An 18,347-nucleotide genomic window follows, 5' to 3' on the forward strand; every position below is an offset into this window, starting at 1 on the left:
AGAGTTTTACAATACCAATGTGATAAATGATAAAAAGCTAAATATAGTCTCCTATGATAATAATTGCAATAAATTCATTTAAAAGAAAAAAGAAAAGAAGGGGAGCTATATGGATGATAACGTGTATGTGATCCGTTTTTGGCATAGTCATTGGTTTATAAAAGGCTAGTCTAATCCAAAATGCAGATAAAGGTAGTCCATGTTGTGATTTATTTTTTTTTTAACACGCAGATCATCAGTCCATGTAAGAAAATGTTCATGTGAACTACCACTTGCCTTGCATTGATGCTTGTTCTGTCCCTATGCCATATGTTTTGGCTACGGAAAGAACACAAACAGATTATATGTTTGTCGGGATGAGCCCCGAGTCCACCAGGTATTATGAGGACTGTGACGGGTAATACTTCTCCCAAAAGTCCTGTTCAGCTATATATTATCAGGGGCAGCTGGTTTTGGCAGCTCTTAACACCCACCAATTTAAAAGTGATTATAACAAAGCTCTTAAATTTGCACAGAAAGCCGATACGTTTCACGGACTGTTCTTGGACCATTATGCTCGGACTGGCTTCGGATCTCCTATAAAACATACATACTTTATATATCTATAAAACACAAAAAATTAAAAACCTAATGAAATGTAGGTGCACCTATTAAATGATATTGCAGTCTCGATCTTGTAAAAAAAAATCAGTAGTAAATCAGCAGAATTGTTTTCCTACACTGATGGCGATATTCATTTTCTGAACTTTAAACTATTCAGAAAAACAAAAATATATAAAATATTGATCTAAAACAAAGCAAAAAGAATTTCAGACAAACCCGTATAATGTGTGATGGCATTGGTGCCAAATTCATTGTGACGTTACACATGTATATAAATATTTTCGGCAAAACTAATCAGCCAGCTTCATGTCTCTTTTCTGGTATTATCTTATTACATTATTATTCTTGGAAGATGCAGCATAAATAGAATTAGTACATCTTTATAAAATCACTCTAAAAAGATTGTATGTTACAAAAGTCGTCTTATTTACATGTAAAATCTGCAATATCCTAGAAAATGGCTAAAGCAATGCAGCGGATGGAAGCTGGCAGCTCAGTTTATTACATGGCGCTATGTACACTGTACAAACCACTATGTTGTAGTAGATCAGACAGTCTTGTTTAAATGCAGGACCTGTCGCATAAACTCATACGTAGTGAACGCTACAGCTTGAGACGGGATACAGCGGATGTAGTTGAGGGATAAGCCTCGGTATAATCCTCTGCTTACTCCATGCTCCTTGTACACGTATCTAAGAGTCTGCAACATGGTTCTGGGAAGGAAAAATAAAGACCTTTTTAGACACAGGGAATAGTTACAGTCTGGGTTATGGGCATATTTCATCCTACTGCCATCAATGGTGACTATTGTGTATTAAACATGGAGATTCTGTACTAACATTTTGTATTTTTATTGATTCCAGATAATATATGATGCAAGTTTATCAAGTAACAGTTGTGAGACAAGTCATGTAATTACTTACCGGCATTTTTCAGAGTCTGGAAGAATAGCTGCCAACTGCATCCTACGCCTTGTAACATCCAGAGGATAACTGCAGGGGATTAAGGTGATAAAAATATTAATGCCATGACTTCACCCAAAGACACTGCAACAAAACCTTATAATATTTCGAATAGTGCTGCTTGACCTCACATGAAACTTTGGGATGAAGCAGAGGTGAGGTCTACTTCAGTGAGAACAAGGAAATCAGCATTCCTGGTACTGGTGAAACTGTTGCAAAGCCACCCACAGTTTCTTTATAACAATACATCCCATAAATGTGAGTGACACGGGGTTATCTCATAGATGACACATCACTGGGAAATGCAGTCAAATTTCTCCTACCAATTGGTACAAGAGAGATGGTGACACTCAGGTGTCGTCACTTTCTCCAGCTTTGAAAACGTGGAGCAGATAAGAGACAAAAAATCATGGCACGTTCTAAATGCCACCGCTACTCAGTTCTAGCAATCATGGGATTAACAACAGTTAGGGTATGTAAACACGCTGCGGATCCGCAGCGGTTTTGGCTCTGCGGGTCCACAGCAGATTCTGCTGCGTTGTACAGTACCTTTATTTCCTATGGAAAAAAAAAAAAAAAAAAAAAACACACGCTGTGCACATGCTGCGGATTTTTCCACGCGGATTTGCTGCGGGTTACAATCCGCAGCATGTCAATTCTTTGTGCGGTTTCCGATGCGGTTTCACACCTTATCATTACGAGTTGTGAAACCGCAGGGCAAAACCGCAGGCTAATCCGCAGATAAACTGCAGGACTTTTGTCCTGCGGATTTACCTGCGGATTTTTCAAAAAAATCCGCACAACCTAAAAACTACGTGTGCACTTACCCTAAGGGTACCCGTTACACATAACGATGTCCCAGCGATCCCACCAACGATCCGACGTGGATGGGATCGCTGGGACATTGTTAGCTGATCGCTGGTGAGCTGTCACATAGACAGCCCCTCCAGCGATCAGGACCAGTGAGCACGCTAGTGACCAACGTAAACATCGGGTTTCTAAGGGCCGCGGGGCCCTTAGAAACCCGATGTTTACCATACATACCAGCGTGCACTGCAGGCAGGACGGGAGGTGGAGGCAGAGCAGCACAGACAGACCGGCGTAGCTCTGCTATCTGCTACTCCGGTCTGACAGACTGGAGTAGCAGATAGCAGAGCTACTCCGGTCTGTGCGCCGCTCTGCCTCCACCTCCCGCCCTGCCTGCAGTGCACGCTGGTATCTAGGTTAAACATCGGGTTTCTAAGGGCCCCGCGGCCCTTAGAAACCCAATGTTTACGTTGGTAACCAGTGTGCAGGGTCGCTCATCGCTGGCTCCTGCTGCCACACGCAGCGATGCGCGCTGGCCAGCGGGAGACCAGTGATGAAAATATGGGCCAGGATGATCCAGCATGATCAGCGATACCCGGCGGGGGGGGTGATCGCTGCTGGATGATACACAGCGATCTCGCTGGAGAGATCGCTGATGTGTCACAAAATCAGCGATCTCGCCAGCGAGATCCCTGTGTGTAACGGGCCCTTAAGACCTCCAGATATCAAACAGGCAGCATATCTTAATGATGTGCCATGTACGCAGAGTCAAGGCTGTGCGCAGAATTACATTAATCCACACGTAGAAATAGTAGACTTACGAAATAGTCTGGGCAATCGCTCCTGCTATTCCACCACATAATAGACTAGCGGGAGTTTTTAAAACCATGACATCTGGGTTGTCTGAAGATGGTTTTCCCAGAACTTCTGGAAAGTGTCGGAGTCCATTCGTCTTCAGTGTTTCAAAGGTAAAAAATGAAAATCCTGTGAAATAAAGAGGTACTTATACTATTTTGTAAAGTCTTTTTTTAAATTTAACTTCTCCATTTGTTTTTTTGTCGTGCAGCGCAGCGGTGGTTTGGGGCCTGGAACATCTGCTGATTGCTCGAAAAAAATTATCCTGGAGTGCTGAGCTCCAGCATAATACTGTGAACAGCGAGGTTTACAAGCTCAACAACTGCACCTTATGAGCAGCAGACTGCAGAGCAAATAGCTGGGGGTCTCAGGTTCATGAGAAAATGCTAAAGAGGAATTCTAGTTTACTAATAATAATGGTATATGTTATAAAAGCGGCCAGAATATCATACCTGCATAAGGAGCCATCCCTACAACTGTTGGAAGAAGTCCTCTGTAATAACCACGAAAGCCCCCTTCCTACAAAAAGCAGAAAATAGGGTAATCCAATCACTGCAGTCAAAGTGTGGTAACATTAAAAGGGTCCACAAGTTCTAAAGTTATGTGCTATGCTATGTGCTATGTGTTATCTGCTATGGTATGATCACTTTATATCCAGTGAAATGCATGGATCACTAAACCACAACTGCATCACATTCATTGTCAGTATTTGGGTAGGTCCAAGAATTCAGACCCCCCATTGATCATAAATGATGAATATCCTAGTTAGATATTAACATTTAAAGGAGAAAAAAAGAATTTATAAAGGAGGATCTAAAGAAACAAACATGAAAACATCTGGATAATAGAATGATGTCGCTGGGAGTGGATATTAAAGTCTAAAGGTAGTGTCACACTTAGTGATGCACCAGCGATCCCGACCAGTGACATGACGCGGCCAGGATCGCTGGTGCATCGCTAAGTGGTCGCTAGTGAGCTGCCACACAGGCTGATCTCACCAGCGACATCGCAGTGGTCGGGGGTCGCTACTTACCTGTCAGACGCGGTGATCCTGACGTCCTCCCGCCCGCGTCCACGCGTCGCTCGTCGGCGCCACAGGAAGCTGACGAGAAACAGTCCAGGAGGTTCTCGCGCGATCAGCGATAACCAGCGGGGGAGCTGGTCGGAGGTAAGTATCAGACATAGCGATATCGCTAGCATTATCGCTGCTACGTCACAAAAACCAGTGACGTTACAGCGATATTGCTAGCGATAGCGCTTAGTGTGACAGGCCCTTAAGATCACATGATAAAAAGTATAAACCATAGCTGCGTCCCATCCTCTTGAAGAACAGCTGGGTACATTAGCGTCTAAGAAAACTGCTTACTGCTCATGACTATGACTGTCACATTTATAATGTCAAATCAGGAGAAAAATTTTGTTTTGGAAAGAAAAAAAAGGGGAAAAAAAAACACAAACATACATAAACGGAACTAAAATTCTCACCAATATAAAATGATATGGCTAAAACTCATTAAAAAAGAAAAAACAAAAACATACCACATACCTTTGTGTAAATAGTTTTGAATGTGTGTATGATGCCATTGTAGCCCAACTCTCCTTTCACTTGAAATGCTAGACGGGCTCGGACCATATCGAGTGGATAAGTACAAATTACAGCGGTGATACCTGAAACGTCAATGATAGCGACTTACACAATGCACCAGAACACACTAGACAACTACTAGACAATCCCAGCAACTATTCAGTGTTCTCTACAAATCAACTCTCCTACATGTGAGCTCGCCGCGGAATATGGAGGCCAAGACCTCTACTTGAGGCCCTCTGTAGTAATACAGCGGGTACGGAAAGTATTCAGACCTCTTTAAATTTTTCACTCTTTGTTTCATTGCAGCCATTTGGTAAATTCAAAAAAGTTCTTTTGTTTCTCATTAATGTACACTCTGCACCTCATCTTGACAGAAAAAAAAAATAAAAAATAGAAATGTAGAAATGTTTGCAAATTTATTAAAAATGAAACACTGAAATATCACATGGTCATAAGTATTCAGACCCTTTGCTCAGTATTGAGTAGAAGCACCCTTTTGAGCTAGTACAACCATGAGTCTTCTTGGGAATGATGCAACAAGTCTTTCACACCTGGATTTGGGGATCCTCTGAAATTCTTCTTTGCAGATCCTGTCCAGTTATCATAGAATCGTAGAGTTTCTATGATAACTGGAGAGGATCTGCAAAGATCAGGTTAGATGGTGAACGTTGGTGGACAGCCATTTTCAGGTCTCTCCAGGGATGCTCAATTGGGTTTAGGTCAGGGCTCTGGCTGGGCCAGTCAAGAATGGTCACAAAGTTGTTCTGAAGCCAGTCCTTTGTTATTTTGGCTGTGTGCTTAGGGTCATTGTCTTGTTGGAAGGAGAACCTTCGGCCAAGTCTGAGGTCCAGAGCACTCTGGAAGAGGTTTTCATCCAGGATCTCTGTACTTGGCCGCATTCGTGTTTCCTTCATTGGCAACCGGTCGTCCTGTCCCTGCAGCTGAAAAACAACCCCATAGCATGATGCTGCCACCACCATGTGTTTCACTGTTGGGCTTGTAGTGGGCAAGTGGTGAGCATTGCCTGGTTTTCTCCACACAAACCGCTTAGAATTATCACCAGAAAGGTCTATCTTCGTCTTATCAGACCAGAGAATCTTCTTTCTCATAGTCTGGGAGTCCTTCATGTATTTTTTTTAGCAAACTATGCGGGCTTTCATATGTCTGGCACTGAGGAGAGGCTTCTGTTGGGCCACTCTGCCATAAAGGCTCGACTGGTGGAGGGCTGCAGTGATAGTTGACTTTGTGGAACTTTCTTTCATCTCCCTAATGCATCTGTGGAGCTCAGCAACAGTGATCTTGGGGTTCTTGTTTACCTCTCTCACCAAGGCTCTTCTCCCATGACTGCTCAGTTTGGCTGGACGGCCAGGTCTAGGAAAACTTCTGGTGGTCCCAAACGTCTTCCATTTAAGGATTATGGAGGCCACTGTGCTCTTAGGAACCTTGAATACTGCAGAAATTCTTTTGTAACCTTGGCCATATCTGTGCCTTGCCACAATCCTGTCTCTGAGCTCCTTGGCCAATTCCTTTGACCTCATGATTCTCATTTGGTCTGGCATACACTGTGAGCTGTGAGTTCTTATATAGACAGGTGTGCCTTTACAAATCAAGTCCTATCAGTTTAATTAAACAAAGCTGGACCCCAATGAGGGAGTAGAATCATCTCAAGGAGGATCACAAGGAAATGGACAGCATGTAACTTAATTAGTGTCTGAGCAAAGGGTCTGAATAATTATGACCATGTGATATTTCAGTTTTTCTTTAATAAAATTTGCAAAAATTTCTATATTTCTGGGGTTTTATGAGAAAAAAAAATGAACTTTTTTGAATTTACCAAATGGCTGCAATGAAACAAAGAGTGAAAAATTTAAAGGGGTCTGAATGCTTACCATACCGACTGTACAGTTAGGTCCATATATATTTGGACAGAGACAACATTTTTCTAATTTTGGTTCTAGACATTACCACAATGAATTTTAAACAAAACAATTCAGATGCAGTTGAAGTTCAGACTTTCAGCTTTCATTTGAGGGTATCCACATTAAAATTGGATGAAGGGTTTAGGAGTTTCAGCTCCTTAACATGTGCCACCCTGTTTTTAAAGGGACCAAAAGTAATTGGACAATTGACTCCAAGGCTATTTCATGGACAGGTGTGGGCAATCCCTTTGTTATGTCATTCTCAATTAAGCAGATAAAAGGCCTGGAGTTGATTTGAGGCATGGTGCTTGCATTTGGACGGTTTTCCTGTGAAGGAAACATGCTGTCAAAGGAGCTCTCCATGCAGGTGAAACAAGTAGAGTTGAGCGACTTTGGTCGGATCGGGTTTCATGACCAAAGTCGCTCAACTCTAGAAACAAGCCATCCTTAAGCTGCAAAAACAGAAAAAACCCATCCGAGAAATTGCTACAACATTAGGAGTGGCAAAATCTACAGTTTGGTACATCCTGAGAAAGAAAGAAAGCACTGGTGAACTCACCAATGCAAAAAGACCTGGGCGCCCACGGAAGACAACAGTGGTGGATGATTGCAGCATAGTCTCCATGGTGAAGAGAAATCCCTTCACAACAGCCAACCAAGTGAACAACACATTCCAGGAGGTAGGCGTATCAATATCCAAATCTACCATAAAGAGAAGACTGCATGAAAGTAAATACAGAGGGTTCACTGCACAGTGCAAGCCACTCATAAGCATCAAGAATCAAAAGGCTAGACTGGACTTTGCTAAAAAAACATCTAAAAAAGCCAGCACAGTTCTGGAAGAACATTCTTTGGACAGATGAAACCAAGATCAACCTCTGCCAGAATGCCGGAAAGAGAAAAGTATGGCAAAGGCGTGGTACAGCTCATGATCCAAAGCATACCACATCATCTGTAAAACACGGCCGAGGCAGTGTGATGGCTTGGGCATGCATGGCCGCCAGTGGCACTGGGTCACTAGTGTTTATTGATGATGTGACACAGGACAGAAGCAGCCGAATGAATTCTGAGGTATTCAGAGCCATACTGTGTGCTCAGATCCAGCCAAATGCAGCCAAACTGATTGGTCGTCGTTTCATACTACAGATGGACAATGACCCAAAACATAAAGCCAAAGCAACCCAGGAGTTTATTAAAGCAAAGAAATGGAATATTCTTGAATGGCCAAGTCAGTCACCTGATCTCAACCCAAGTGAGCATGCATTTCACTTCTTAAAGACTAAACTTCAGACAGAAAGACCCACAAACAAACAGCAACTGAAAACCACCGCAGTGAAGGCCTGGCAGAGCATCAAAAAGGAGGAAACACAGCGTCTGGTGATGTCCATGAGTTCAAGACTTCAGGCAGTCATTGCCAACAAAGGGTTTTCAACCAAGTACTAGAAATGAACATTTTATTTACAATTATTTAATCTGTCCAATTACTTCTGGTCCATTTAAAAACAGGGTGGCACATGTTAAGGAGCTTAAACTCCTAAACCCTTCATCCAATGCTGTCCTGTCTGTATACACTTTTCCTCTCCTGCCTAGGAGCTGTGTTGTGATCAGACCATGTTCCTGCACAGACACGGCCATTACACAGTGCACACAGCAGGGGCACATTTATAAGATTATCTCAGCACAGGAACATGTTTATTCTTAACAAATCCAACTGTGGAAATTATCATTGTTCCAAGATCTATTGATTAAAATTTACTTTATTCATGGGAAAACCCCTTTAAGTTACACTACCTTGGCCCGTGCAAAATATTCGCACATTGGTCGTCGGGGGTGCAGGCAATTTCAGAAAAAGCAAGCTGGTCAAATGTAAATGTATTTCATGAGCTGATGAACACAGACAGGTATTTATAGATGTAGATTGGTAATATCAAACCAGTTTATTGTAAGTAGAGGCCAAAAAATGTTTTTTGGTTGAGATGCCACCTGCAGGTCATTGTGTCTTTCTGCAGGTTTATGAAAATGAATGTTTAAACTGTATTTTGTGATTAAATTATGGATGTGTGGTTTGTTTGGCTATTTTCTAGCTGAAGGGGGCAAGTTTACCTTTCAAATAGTGTATCATTTGTGTGTGTGGGTGCAGTATGAACGGGGATACAAAGGAATCACCGAAAAACAGTGTTTAGAAATAATAGAATAGATTGTTCACCTCGTTGTCGGGTGTATGCTCCTGCCTACACCTCCTCCTGTGGTCAGACTATGCTGAGGACAGCTGCTCTCTCCTATTAGCTAAACCGGCACAATAACAGAAACCTTGTGGCATCAGAGAGCACAGCAGACACATTGGTTAGTACGGAGCAGACCTGCTCCCACAGTCCCTGGCTCTTACGCAGGGCAGTGTAGTGTGACGACACATCTGCTCTCAACCAGCATCCAAAAAATGTCAGGGCTATAGGTTTTACCCTAAATCGCCATTATAACTTCATATATTGATATCCCTATTGGAGGAGATGACGTGGGGTGCCTGATGTGCTCCACCTCAGGGTCAGCATGGCAGAAAAACCACAGCACACACATTTGTTTTTATGCCACAACAATACACGATCAGTGGATTTTTACAGCATTTATTAACAGATCAATAATGCCATCCCACAGAGTAAACACATCTATGGGCCGCAATAACCGTGAAAAGGTCAGCTTGTGGAAAGCGTTCAATTGGCTATCCACCATGTCACGGCTGGCAACACTATATTAAATAATCATATGTAGCAAATAATCGTATGAATGATGTGACCAGCGACATGCTAGTTTGAACATGGGACATAACATTTAAAGAATAAACTTATGCAAAGTACCGATCATCTCATAAATGCAGGATTTTAAGAGACATTGGCATAACATTTTAAATCCATGTCTGTCCAAAATAGTCAAAATCTATTTTTGCAGACTTTTATATCCTGTATAAAGTCATTCTGCAAGTGGCAATGTCTCCTGACTCCTCTATGTGCCAGGTACCATATGAGGGTAGTTTATGTCACCTCATATGTGCAGACTATTAAAATAAATAATTAAATCACCACCCCAGTGTTTTTTTATTGCAGTGCTGGAGTGGTGTCACCAATATAAGGTTCCTGCACTTAGTTTCATAACTACCAGCCGCCGTCTACATCTGTCATCGGCACCGCTTCATGTTCCAGTCGGTCTTATGCAGGTTGTGACTTGCCAGATTGCTCCAGTGTTTGCACTTCTCAATATAAGTCTGAGAGCCAGAACCAGGATCTCATAGACTTACACTGAGAGCTTGTGTCTGTTAGGCCTGTTTCACACTTCAGTTGTTTGACGTCAGTTGCAAACCGCCAAAGTGTGAAAAAACGGATCCGTTTCCCGCCCGGACCCGTTTCTTCGAGGGATCCGCTGCTGCCGCTAAGTGCATGAAATTTAAAGGAACAGAGGTCTTGAAAAAGGGAGAGGGAGAGAGAATTTTTTTCGCTGCTGCCAGAACAGCGTTTAGGGTTAAAATGCATGAAAGGAAAGATGTTTCGGGCATGCACAGTTTAAAATAGCGGTTCTGCCGCTGAAAAAAAAACGTTCCTTTGTCCGTCTACTCCAGACGGTGGACGCTAAAATTCAAACGAATCCGTCAAAAAACGGATGCAACGGACGACCATCAGTCAAAATCCGCCGCTAATGCAAGTCTATGGGGAAAAAAAACGGATCCGGCAAAAAAAAAAAAGAAATGGCGGATCCACTTTTTTGTACAAACGGCGGATTTTGACTGACGTCAAACAGCTGAAGTGTGAAAGAGGCCTTACCTCTGACTTCTGGTCAGTCAGGAGCTGTGGTTACAAGATGGCGCCGCGGGACCAGACTGGCACAGGGAAGAGCTGAAGAGGGCAGGGGGCAAGTATAATTTTGGGTGAAGGGACCTTAGATTAGCAGCACCACTCCAGCAGTGAAATCAGAAGAAACGCTGGAGTGATGCTTTAAGGGCGCATGAGAGATGGAATGTCATATACTATTTCACACGTTTTATTGTAGGTGTCCTATATAACATAGCGATACTGTACCTGCCATAGATCCAGCCAGTAATCTGTGCACGTGTTCTGATTTCCCAATTTTTACACGCAGTAACTAGAATTAAACATTGGGGAGTTACTTTTACATTCAGAAACAGAACAACAATATGGTTTAAGGAAAATTTGTGAAGCAGGAGGTGGTCTAATCTCACATCATCTAATCCAGGGTACAGCCACACATGATCATACAAGGAGGAGATAAAGTCACTGTACAAAGGTTACGTCAGATGTCGGGGTCCGGCGATCAGCAAGTAATATCATGCCATGATGGGCTACAATCTTCCTAAAAACCCGCCACTCAACAACAGCTGTGTTATTCGCTATAGATTATAGGGGCAGATTAGGAGGAAGAAATGGGTGTTGTAACGCTCACTAGGAGATTAAGTGGCAAGTTTTATAGTTACAAAGTTCAGCGCATATCTTAGGCTTATATTGGAAAACAAGTCAAACATGCAGCCTTTAGTCAGCTTGTGTTTCCTTTGTTTATTAATAAAATGCTTTCGGATTGCCTTCACTGTGAATACATTTTCACATAACCTAAAAAGTTTAAACATCTGTTCCATAGTATCAAAAAATATTGCAAAAAAAATACTAAAAAGAAAATATTATATATATATATATATATATATATATATATATATATATATATATATATATATATATATATACACTCCCCGATCTCCTGCAGGAATCATCCCGGCACTCGCCTTGTCAGCCTTCCTCGTTGGTCTCTGCTTCTGGTCTTGACACCAAAACTCAAAAAAATGCTCATTCACCCAGTAATTGACTGAGGGGAATCATTGTGGCCAGCGATTGGCTGAGTGGCGATTTATGGTATTTGGAGGTCGAGAACCAGGTGAACGCCAGAATAGAACCCACAGGCATCAGGGAGGGTGAAGAGTGATTTTTTTTTAATCAGTATGAGAATATCTAGCATTGTAGTTTTGATTGCCCAGACACATAAAATAAAGGGTTATAACTAGTACATTTTTTTCCTTTAATTAAAAGGGTAAAAGTGACCTTGGAAACTGAACATAAATAGTTTTATTGTAGTAAATCCATGGCTAACCCACGGCTCCTAATTTATTAAGTTTCTGGTCACTATCCCCAGGAAAGAGAGATCAGCGGGAATATAGTCACATGCAGGCTTGATCTTATAGTGGTCATACACGTAACGTGTTGGCTATTTGGCTGACAGCCTTTCCTCCTAAACCAACCCCCCACCGGCCCATCATTACACATGCCTGCTCAGTTTGGCAACAGGGAGTAAAGGGGGTTTTACACTAAGCAATATCGCTAGCAATATCGCTAAAACGTCACTGGTTTTGTGACGTTATAGCGATATTGCTAGCGATATCGCTATGTGTGATACTTACCAACGACCGGCTCCCCCCGCTGTCCATCGCTGATCGCGCGAGAATGTCCAGCTCCATTTCTCGTCGGGCGCTTCCTGCTGAGACTTCCTGCTGTGACGTCCAGCGACGCGTGGAGGCGGGCGGGAGGACGTCAGGATCGCTGTGTGTGAAAGGTGAGTATCGTGCGCTGCGTCGCTGCTGCATCGCTGTGAGATCTTTCTGTATGAAAGCTCACTAGCGATCATTTAGCGATGCACCAGCGATCCTGACCGGGTCGGATCGCTGGTTGGATCGCTGGTGCATCGCTAAATGTAAAAGGGCCTTAAGCCACTGTCAAACACCTCTGATGGTGGCTAATCTACCTTCACAAGAAAATAAAAATCGGCCAGGTTGAAATGCAAGACACCAATCCTTCCCCAAGTGGCCATTTATCCCCAGGGAAGAATCGGTATGTCACCATACTTATTAGATGGTCGGCCACTGCTGACGTTAATCTATTGTGTATGGGCACTATTATAATAATGGAGAGCAAACAGAATCAGGATGCTAAAAAAAAAAACAAAAAAAAAAAAACACCCACATGCAACAGATTAGTCAGAATTCCATACATACCCCTAGCCAATCAAAACTGCGTTACCTCTATTATGGCGTCAAAGAAGGTGAATGTATGATTTTTACAAAGATTGTATCATCTTACTGGCCCTCCTTGTGCTGACACGGTCAGCTTGTAAAACTACACCACAAAAACGAGTAAATACCTTTTTATACTTGTCAAATGCCATAAACTGTATGGCACCATAAGGAAAGATCCGAACCATCATGGCCCCATTTCCTTTGTACAATCCCAAGAAACCTTCGTTCTTTTTGACAGCGAATACAGTGGACAGAACTCCTACAGAAAAAGGAAAATTGTGAGATGCAGAACTTGAAGTATAGCATTTCTCCGAGATAAACCAGTCGTACATTCTGTAAATTATTATTTTTCCTTTAAAATCACCAATAAAAAAAAAAGTGAACCTAAAACCACTGAATCCATTGTGAAGTTTTTCTTACCCAAGTGTCTGTAATGGACATTTTGTGCCTGCAACAAAATCTTGATCCTGTCCAGAGGTGCAATGGTCGTTTTCGCACAGCAGCTTGCAACACCTATGTAAAAACGATCACAGGGTATGTTACCACTATTTTATAGAACACTCATAGACCAAACGTTTACTAAAATGCCGCAAAGGGCAACAATATGGACGACACATTAGCGCCACCAGCAGTAATTATCTGCCGGGGTCACAAGTAAAAATGATCAAAGAGTAGGTTATAACCTGTATTAGGGTAAATTAAAATTGCCCATAAACAGTGCATATCCCACCAAAGTGCGTGTGCAAAACATCTTATAGTGTAAAGTGCATGTGCAAATGTAGTGATAACATCAAAAAACACTAATAAGTGGATGATGAATTGAAGAATACAATAGGGACAATTTTCCTATTATGCTGTCAGATAAACCCCACTCTACGTAGGGGTTTCATGACATTCCTTGATAGCATGCTTAGAAGGAGTGATTCAGATCACATATGGTCCATTCCTCAAGAAAGATACTTAGACTAAGGGGTACTTCACACTAAGCGAGATCGCAGAAGCGTCACCGATTTTGTGACGCAACAGCGACCTCGCCACCGATCTCGTTACGTGTGACACTTAGCAACGATCGGGCCCCCGCTATGATCTCGCTGATCGTGCTCAAATGTCCTGGGCCATTTTTTGATCGCTGGTGTCCCACTGGCCAGAGCGCATCTCTGTGTTTGACACCGACGAGCGACCTCGTTAGCGACTCAGAAATCATGGACGCAGGCGGGAGTCGTCAGAATCACTGCTGTGTGACAAGGTCCCAACGACCGCCGAGGTCGTTATTCGGATCGCCGGATTGTTGCTGTGTCGTTAGGTAAATCTGACCGTTTGGCAGCTTACTAGCGACCATTTAGAGACGCACCAACGATCCTTACCAGGTCGTATCGTTGTCGGGATGGTTGGTGCATCACAAGTGTAACGTTACCCTTAGACTTATAAGATAACAGATCCAAGAAACGGTCAAAGAAACAAAGGGATTAATCTCATCCTATTATCCCTTAGGATGACCCTTCCTGACCGCTGGGGTTGGCACCCTAAAATAGTAATACAGTGGCGCCCCCACTCCCAAGTCGTCTGTCCCTGAAATTCACATTATAGCTACAATTCACACAAATTTATTTTTAGGATGAGAGAAAGTGGTTTACCTCCTGCCACAAAAGACCGAAGCCAATAGAAATCTTTGTATCCGGGGTTCTGCAGTCGGCTTTTAGATGGCGTAATAGCTGCTTCAGAAGCCATTATGATCAATAATGCATGTTTCCTATATAGAAAATATATAGAAGAATACTGGGAGGGGGGGAAGGGGAGAAAAGAATTGTAAGATATTTACATTCCAAAATGAAAACTTTTCATATTTAATAATCAGATTTAGATTTAAAAAATATTTATTTTTACTTGTTTTATTCCTCATATTAAATGTACAAATATTACAAAGTTATAAAAGAATGAACATATTAATTCCATCAATAGTTACAAATTATCGCCACATGTTCAATAAGAACCACTGAATAAAAAGGAAGCACATTAGGCTACATTCAGACGATGCATTTATGGTCTGTGAGGGGACAGCACAGGAGCCCAATGCTAACTTATGGGCTAGTGTATTCAGCCGATTTTTCTTAAACTCTCGGGTCCACACGGAGCCATTCATATCTGCATTTTGTGGACGTAATGGGTCCGATCCATTCAGTGGCTCATGTGAACTTAACTTGTGTGTTGGAAGCAGAAAACATGGACAAGCGTAAGGATCTGAGTAACTTTTTCAAGGACTAAATTGTAATGACTTGGTCAAAGTATCTCAAAAATTGTAAGTGTTTTGGGGCGTTCCTGGTATGCCTTGGATCGCATCTACCAAAAGTGGTCCAAGGAAGGAAAACGGGTAAGCTGAGGGTAAAGTCATGGGTGTCAAAAACACATGGATGAGCATGAGAAGCAAGGCTAGCTCCTATGATCTCAGGTCCTACAAACGAACTACTATTACAAATTGTTCCTTAGGATAGGTGATAGCTTGTTGATCGATGGGTGTCCGATGGCTGGGACCTGCACCAATCAGCAGAATGGGGAACTTTTATACCTGCAGTACATGAAGAAACTGAATGTGGGTGTATGCCTCCAGCAGGCGTCTACACCTGAAAATGATGCCCGATAGAGCACACAATCAGCAGCATTATAGTCTATGGACTCATCGGCACATATGTCCAAATTTGGACGCAAGCCTGTATGGAGCCACTGAACGGATGCCAAAATGTAAAGTGAAAGCTCCCTTAGAACGGAGAGTAAGTAAGACGGCCCCTCCATTCATTCCCTATGGGGCTGCTGGATAAAGCAGAGTGCAGCGCTCGGCAGTCCCACCACAGGGAATGAATGGAGCAGTCGTTGCACACGATCACTGCCGCTCCATTCTAACGGGGATAAAAGCGCCCTCTTCTGCTGATCGGTGCAGGTCACAAAAGACATACAGCCCCAAATTCATATTTAATGCTGACTCAGATACACAGCATTACAGATGAGGAAGGCCATGCTATCTCAACTCACTTCTGCAGACCCTGCTCTGGGCAAGTGATCTGTCATTAGTTATGATTAGTAAGAGATAAGTGACCTTCTCCAGCACCCCCGTCTCTCTCAGTACGCATCACAAAAATTTGCAAACAAAGCAAAGAGAGAATGAAGCGGAGTTGTCTGATCACAGAACTGGTAATGCCCTGTACATAACAAGGTTAGTCAGGCAAGGCCACGAGAAAACCAGCTCAACCATCCACCGCAGAACCTACACACACACACACACACACACACACACACACACACACACACCAGTGACACCATCCACCGCAGAATCCACAAGAGCCACACCATCCACCGCAGACGCCGCGACAAGAGCCACACCATCCACCGCAGACGCCGCGACAAGAGCCACACCATCCACCGCAGACGCCGCGACAAGAGCCACACCATCCACCGCAGACGCCGCGACAAGAGCCACACCATCCACCGCAGAAGCCGTGACAAGAGCCACACCATCCACCGCAGACGCCGCGACAAAAGCCACACCATCCACCGCAGAACCTACACACACACCAGTGACACCATCCACCGCAGAAGCCGCGACAAGAGCCACACCATCCACCGCAGACGCCGCGACAAGAGCCACACCATCCACCGCAGACGCCGTGACAAGAGCCACACCATCCACCGCAGACGCCGTGACAAGAGCCACACCATCCACCGCAGAAGCCGTGACAAGAGCCACACCATCCACCGCAGACGCCGCGACAAAAGCCACACCATCCACCGCAGAACCTACACACACACCAGTGACACCATCCACCGCAGAAGCCGCGCACAGGAGCCACACCATCCACCGCAGAACCCACAGGAGCCACACCATCCACCGCAGAACCCACAGGAGCCACACCATCCACCGCAGAACCCACAGGAGCCACACCATCCACCGCAGAACCCACAAGAGCCACACCATCCACCGCAGAAGCCGTGACAAGAGCCACACCATCCACCGCAGAAGCCGCGACAAGAGCCACACCATCCACCGCAGAACCTACACACACCATCCACAGCAGAACCTACACACACACCAGTGACACCATCCACAGCAGAACCCAGTTATAGAAGCCAGTCTCCAGCAACAAGACGCACAGATCAAAGTAACAAACAGATGGACATACAGCGGAATAATGGCGAGCGACCCAGACATGTGAACAAATGACGGTCCCAGATAACAGCAGCCCCATGCAGGGGTCACACAGGGGGCGTGTGCGGGGTATGACTGTGCGGGGTGTCAGAACCCCAGGACAGTGGCGCTACAGGGCAGAGCTGGTCCTGCACATTGCACGGCGGCACCAAGTGTGGGCACAGTGACACGCGGTCAGTACACTTCCCACACACAGCACACGGGTCTTACCAGCAGCGAGGGCTCAGGAAGTGACCTCACACCTCGGGCACAGCACGGGCTCTATATTGGGCAAGATCCGCTCCAGCTTCCACCACCATGCTGCGCTTCATTACCTCGGCTGGCAGCTATTAGTGTGACTTGTTCTCTGACTAGTGACCAATGCTGTACCCAGACCGTGCGCGCAGCCTCACTACACAGGCAGAGTCGAGGAATAACTGTTTACTCCAGCAGACATTTTGTTGGAGCCTGAATATTGCGTCTTATAATGAAAGAGAGCGCAGCCAATATGGCGCCGGAGCGCGGACACAGCGCCAGCCTGGAGCCTGATCTCTCGCTTCCAAGGACGTACGACGCGTGACGGGATGTAAACACGGAAGTAGCGCTGCCGCCGCCGCCAGGTGAGAGATGTGTGAGTGATGTGCAGCGGCCGCCATGTACTGACCGTGTGTACTGCGCCCTGTGGCTGCAGCCATGACTGTGGGGGCCTGGGGCACGTGGTGCTGGCCGGATATATATCCTTATTAGCTGCTGCGCCCGGGTGGCGACCATTTATAGAAACGTTACATGTCCGTATCGCCCCCTCCTGAGAAGCTGCTGCTCCAGCCGGCGACCTGAGATAAATCCTCCATCAGGGTATGTGCACACAGTCAGTAAATGCTGCGGCTCGGGCGCTCCGTACTTGCGCATCATCCAACCCGCAGCGTCCAGATGCGTAGTGGAGGGGAGCTCACACGCGGAGACGGACATGCGGTGCATCATCTCTCCAGACAGCAACATGTCTCTTGCAGAGACGCCAGCCTCGGCCAGATAAAGTCGCCCGACCAATGTATTACATGCGGATTCACCGGCATTCAGTAGCCGACAGCGCTATGGATGCAGCGGAAATGTCCAAAGCACCACCGATCACTGAACGTCTGCACGTACCTTAAGGCTAGCTTCACATCGCGTTAGGACAATCCGTTTAACGGATCCGTTTCTAAGAGACACTAACGCAATGTAACGCACCCATTGACGCATCCATTGACGGATCCTAATGCATGTCAAAATCGGGATGCGTTATTTTGTGACACACATTTGAATGCAGACTAGCGCGTTTTAGGTCCATAACAGCGGACGGATGCATTCGCTCTGCACAGAATCCTTACTAACGCAGGCC

At 44.5% G+C, this 18,347-nt stretch overlaps 2 protein-coding genes across 6 annotated transcripts in view; one reads left to right on the plus strand and one right to left on the minus strand.

Annotated features, from left to right (window-relative positions):
* Positions 1 to 824: 824 nt before the first annotated feature.
* On the minus strand, positions 825 to 17,652 carry SLC25A16 (solute carrier family 25 member 16). Of its 3 annotated transcripts, none has more exons than XM_073548148.1 (10): positions 17,634 to 17,652; positions 14,430 to 14,571; positions 13,216 to 13,308; positions 12,921 to 13,054; positions 10,799 to 10,862; positions 4,774 to 4,895; positions 3,680 to 3,746; positions 3,194 to 3,356; positions 1,527 to 1,595; positions 825 to 1,316 (listed from the first exon to the last, which is right to left on the minus strand). In XM_073548148.1, exons 2-10 carry the CDS (start codon positions 14,521 to 14,523, stop codon positions 1,151 to 1,153), a joined length of 972 nt encoding a protein of 323 aa, XP_073404249.1. In that variant the 5' UTR covers positions 14,524 to 14,571; positions 17,634 to 17,652; the 3' UTR covers positions 825 to 1,150. The 3 variants fall into 3 exon arrangements, with proteins under 3 accessions (XP_073404249.1, XP_073404248.1, XP_073404247.1); XM_073548147.1 differs by lacking the exon at positions 17,634 to 17,652 and adding an exon at positions 17,201 to 17,393; XM_073548146.1 differs by lacking the exon at positions 17,634 to 17,652 and adding an exon at positions 16,965 to 17,156.
* The window catches only part of BLOC1S2 (biogenesis of lysosomal organelles complex 1 subunit 2), a 52,306-nt gene continuing 51,412 nt past the window's right edge, over positions 17,454 to 18,347 (plus strand). Inside the window, exon 1 of one of the 3 annotated variants that reach the window (XM_073548153.1) lies at positions 17,454 to 17,589. The gene's annotated coding sequence lies outside the window, so the exon portion shown is untranslated. Of the gene's footprint in view, positions 17,590 to 17,640; positions 17,825 to 18,347 lie in introns of those variants that run through there. The other 2 variants (XM_073548154.1, XM_073548152.1) reach the window with 2 other exon arrangements.

This window comes from Dendrobates tinctorius, unplaced genomic scaffold (genome assembly GCF_039654945.1).
Source record: "Dendrobates tinctorius isolate UK_male_01 unplaced genomic scaffold, ASM3965494v1 ptg000156l, whole genome shotgun sequence".
Lineage (NCBI taxonomy): Eukaryota > Metazoa > Chordata > Amphibia > Anura > Dendrobatidae > Dendrobates > Dendrobates tinctorius.

Coding starts and splice junctions, on each gene's coding strand:
- SLC25A16 (XM_073548146.1), bottom strand. CDS start 17,030: ATGGGGCTGCTGTTATCTGGGACCGTCATTTGTTCACATGTCTGGGTC. Junction 13,309..14,429: donor TCGGTCTTTTGTGGCAGGAG/GTAAACCACTTT, acceptor GTTTTTACATAG/GTGTTGCAAGCTGCTGTGCG. Junction 1,317..1,526: donor CCAGACTCTGAAAAATGCCG/GTAAGTAATTAC, acceptor TTTCCTTCCCAG/AACCATGTTGCAGACTCTTA.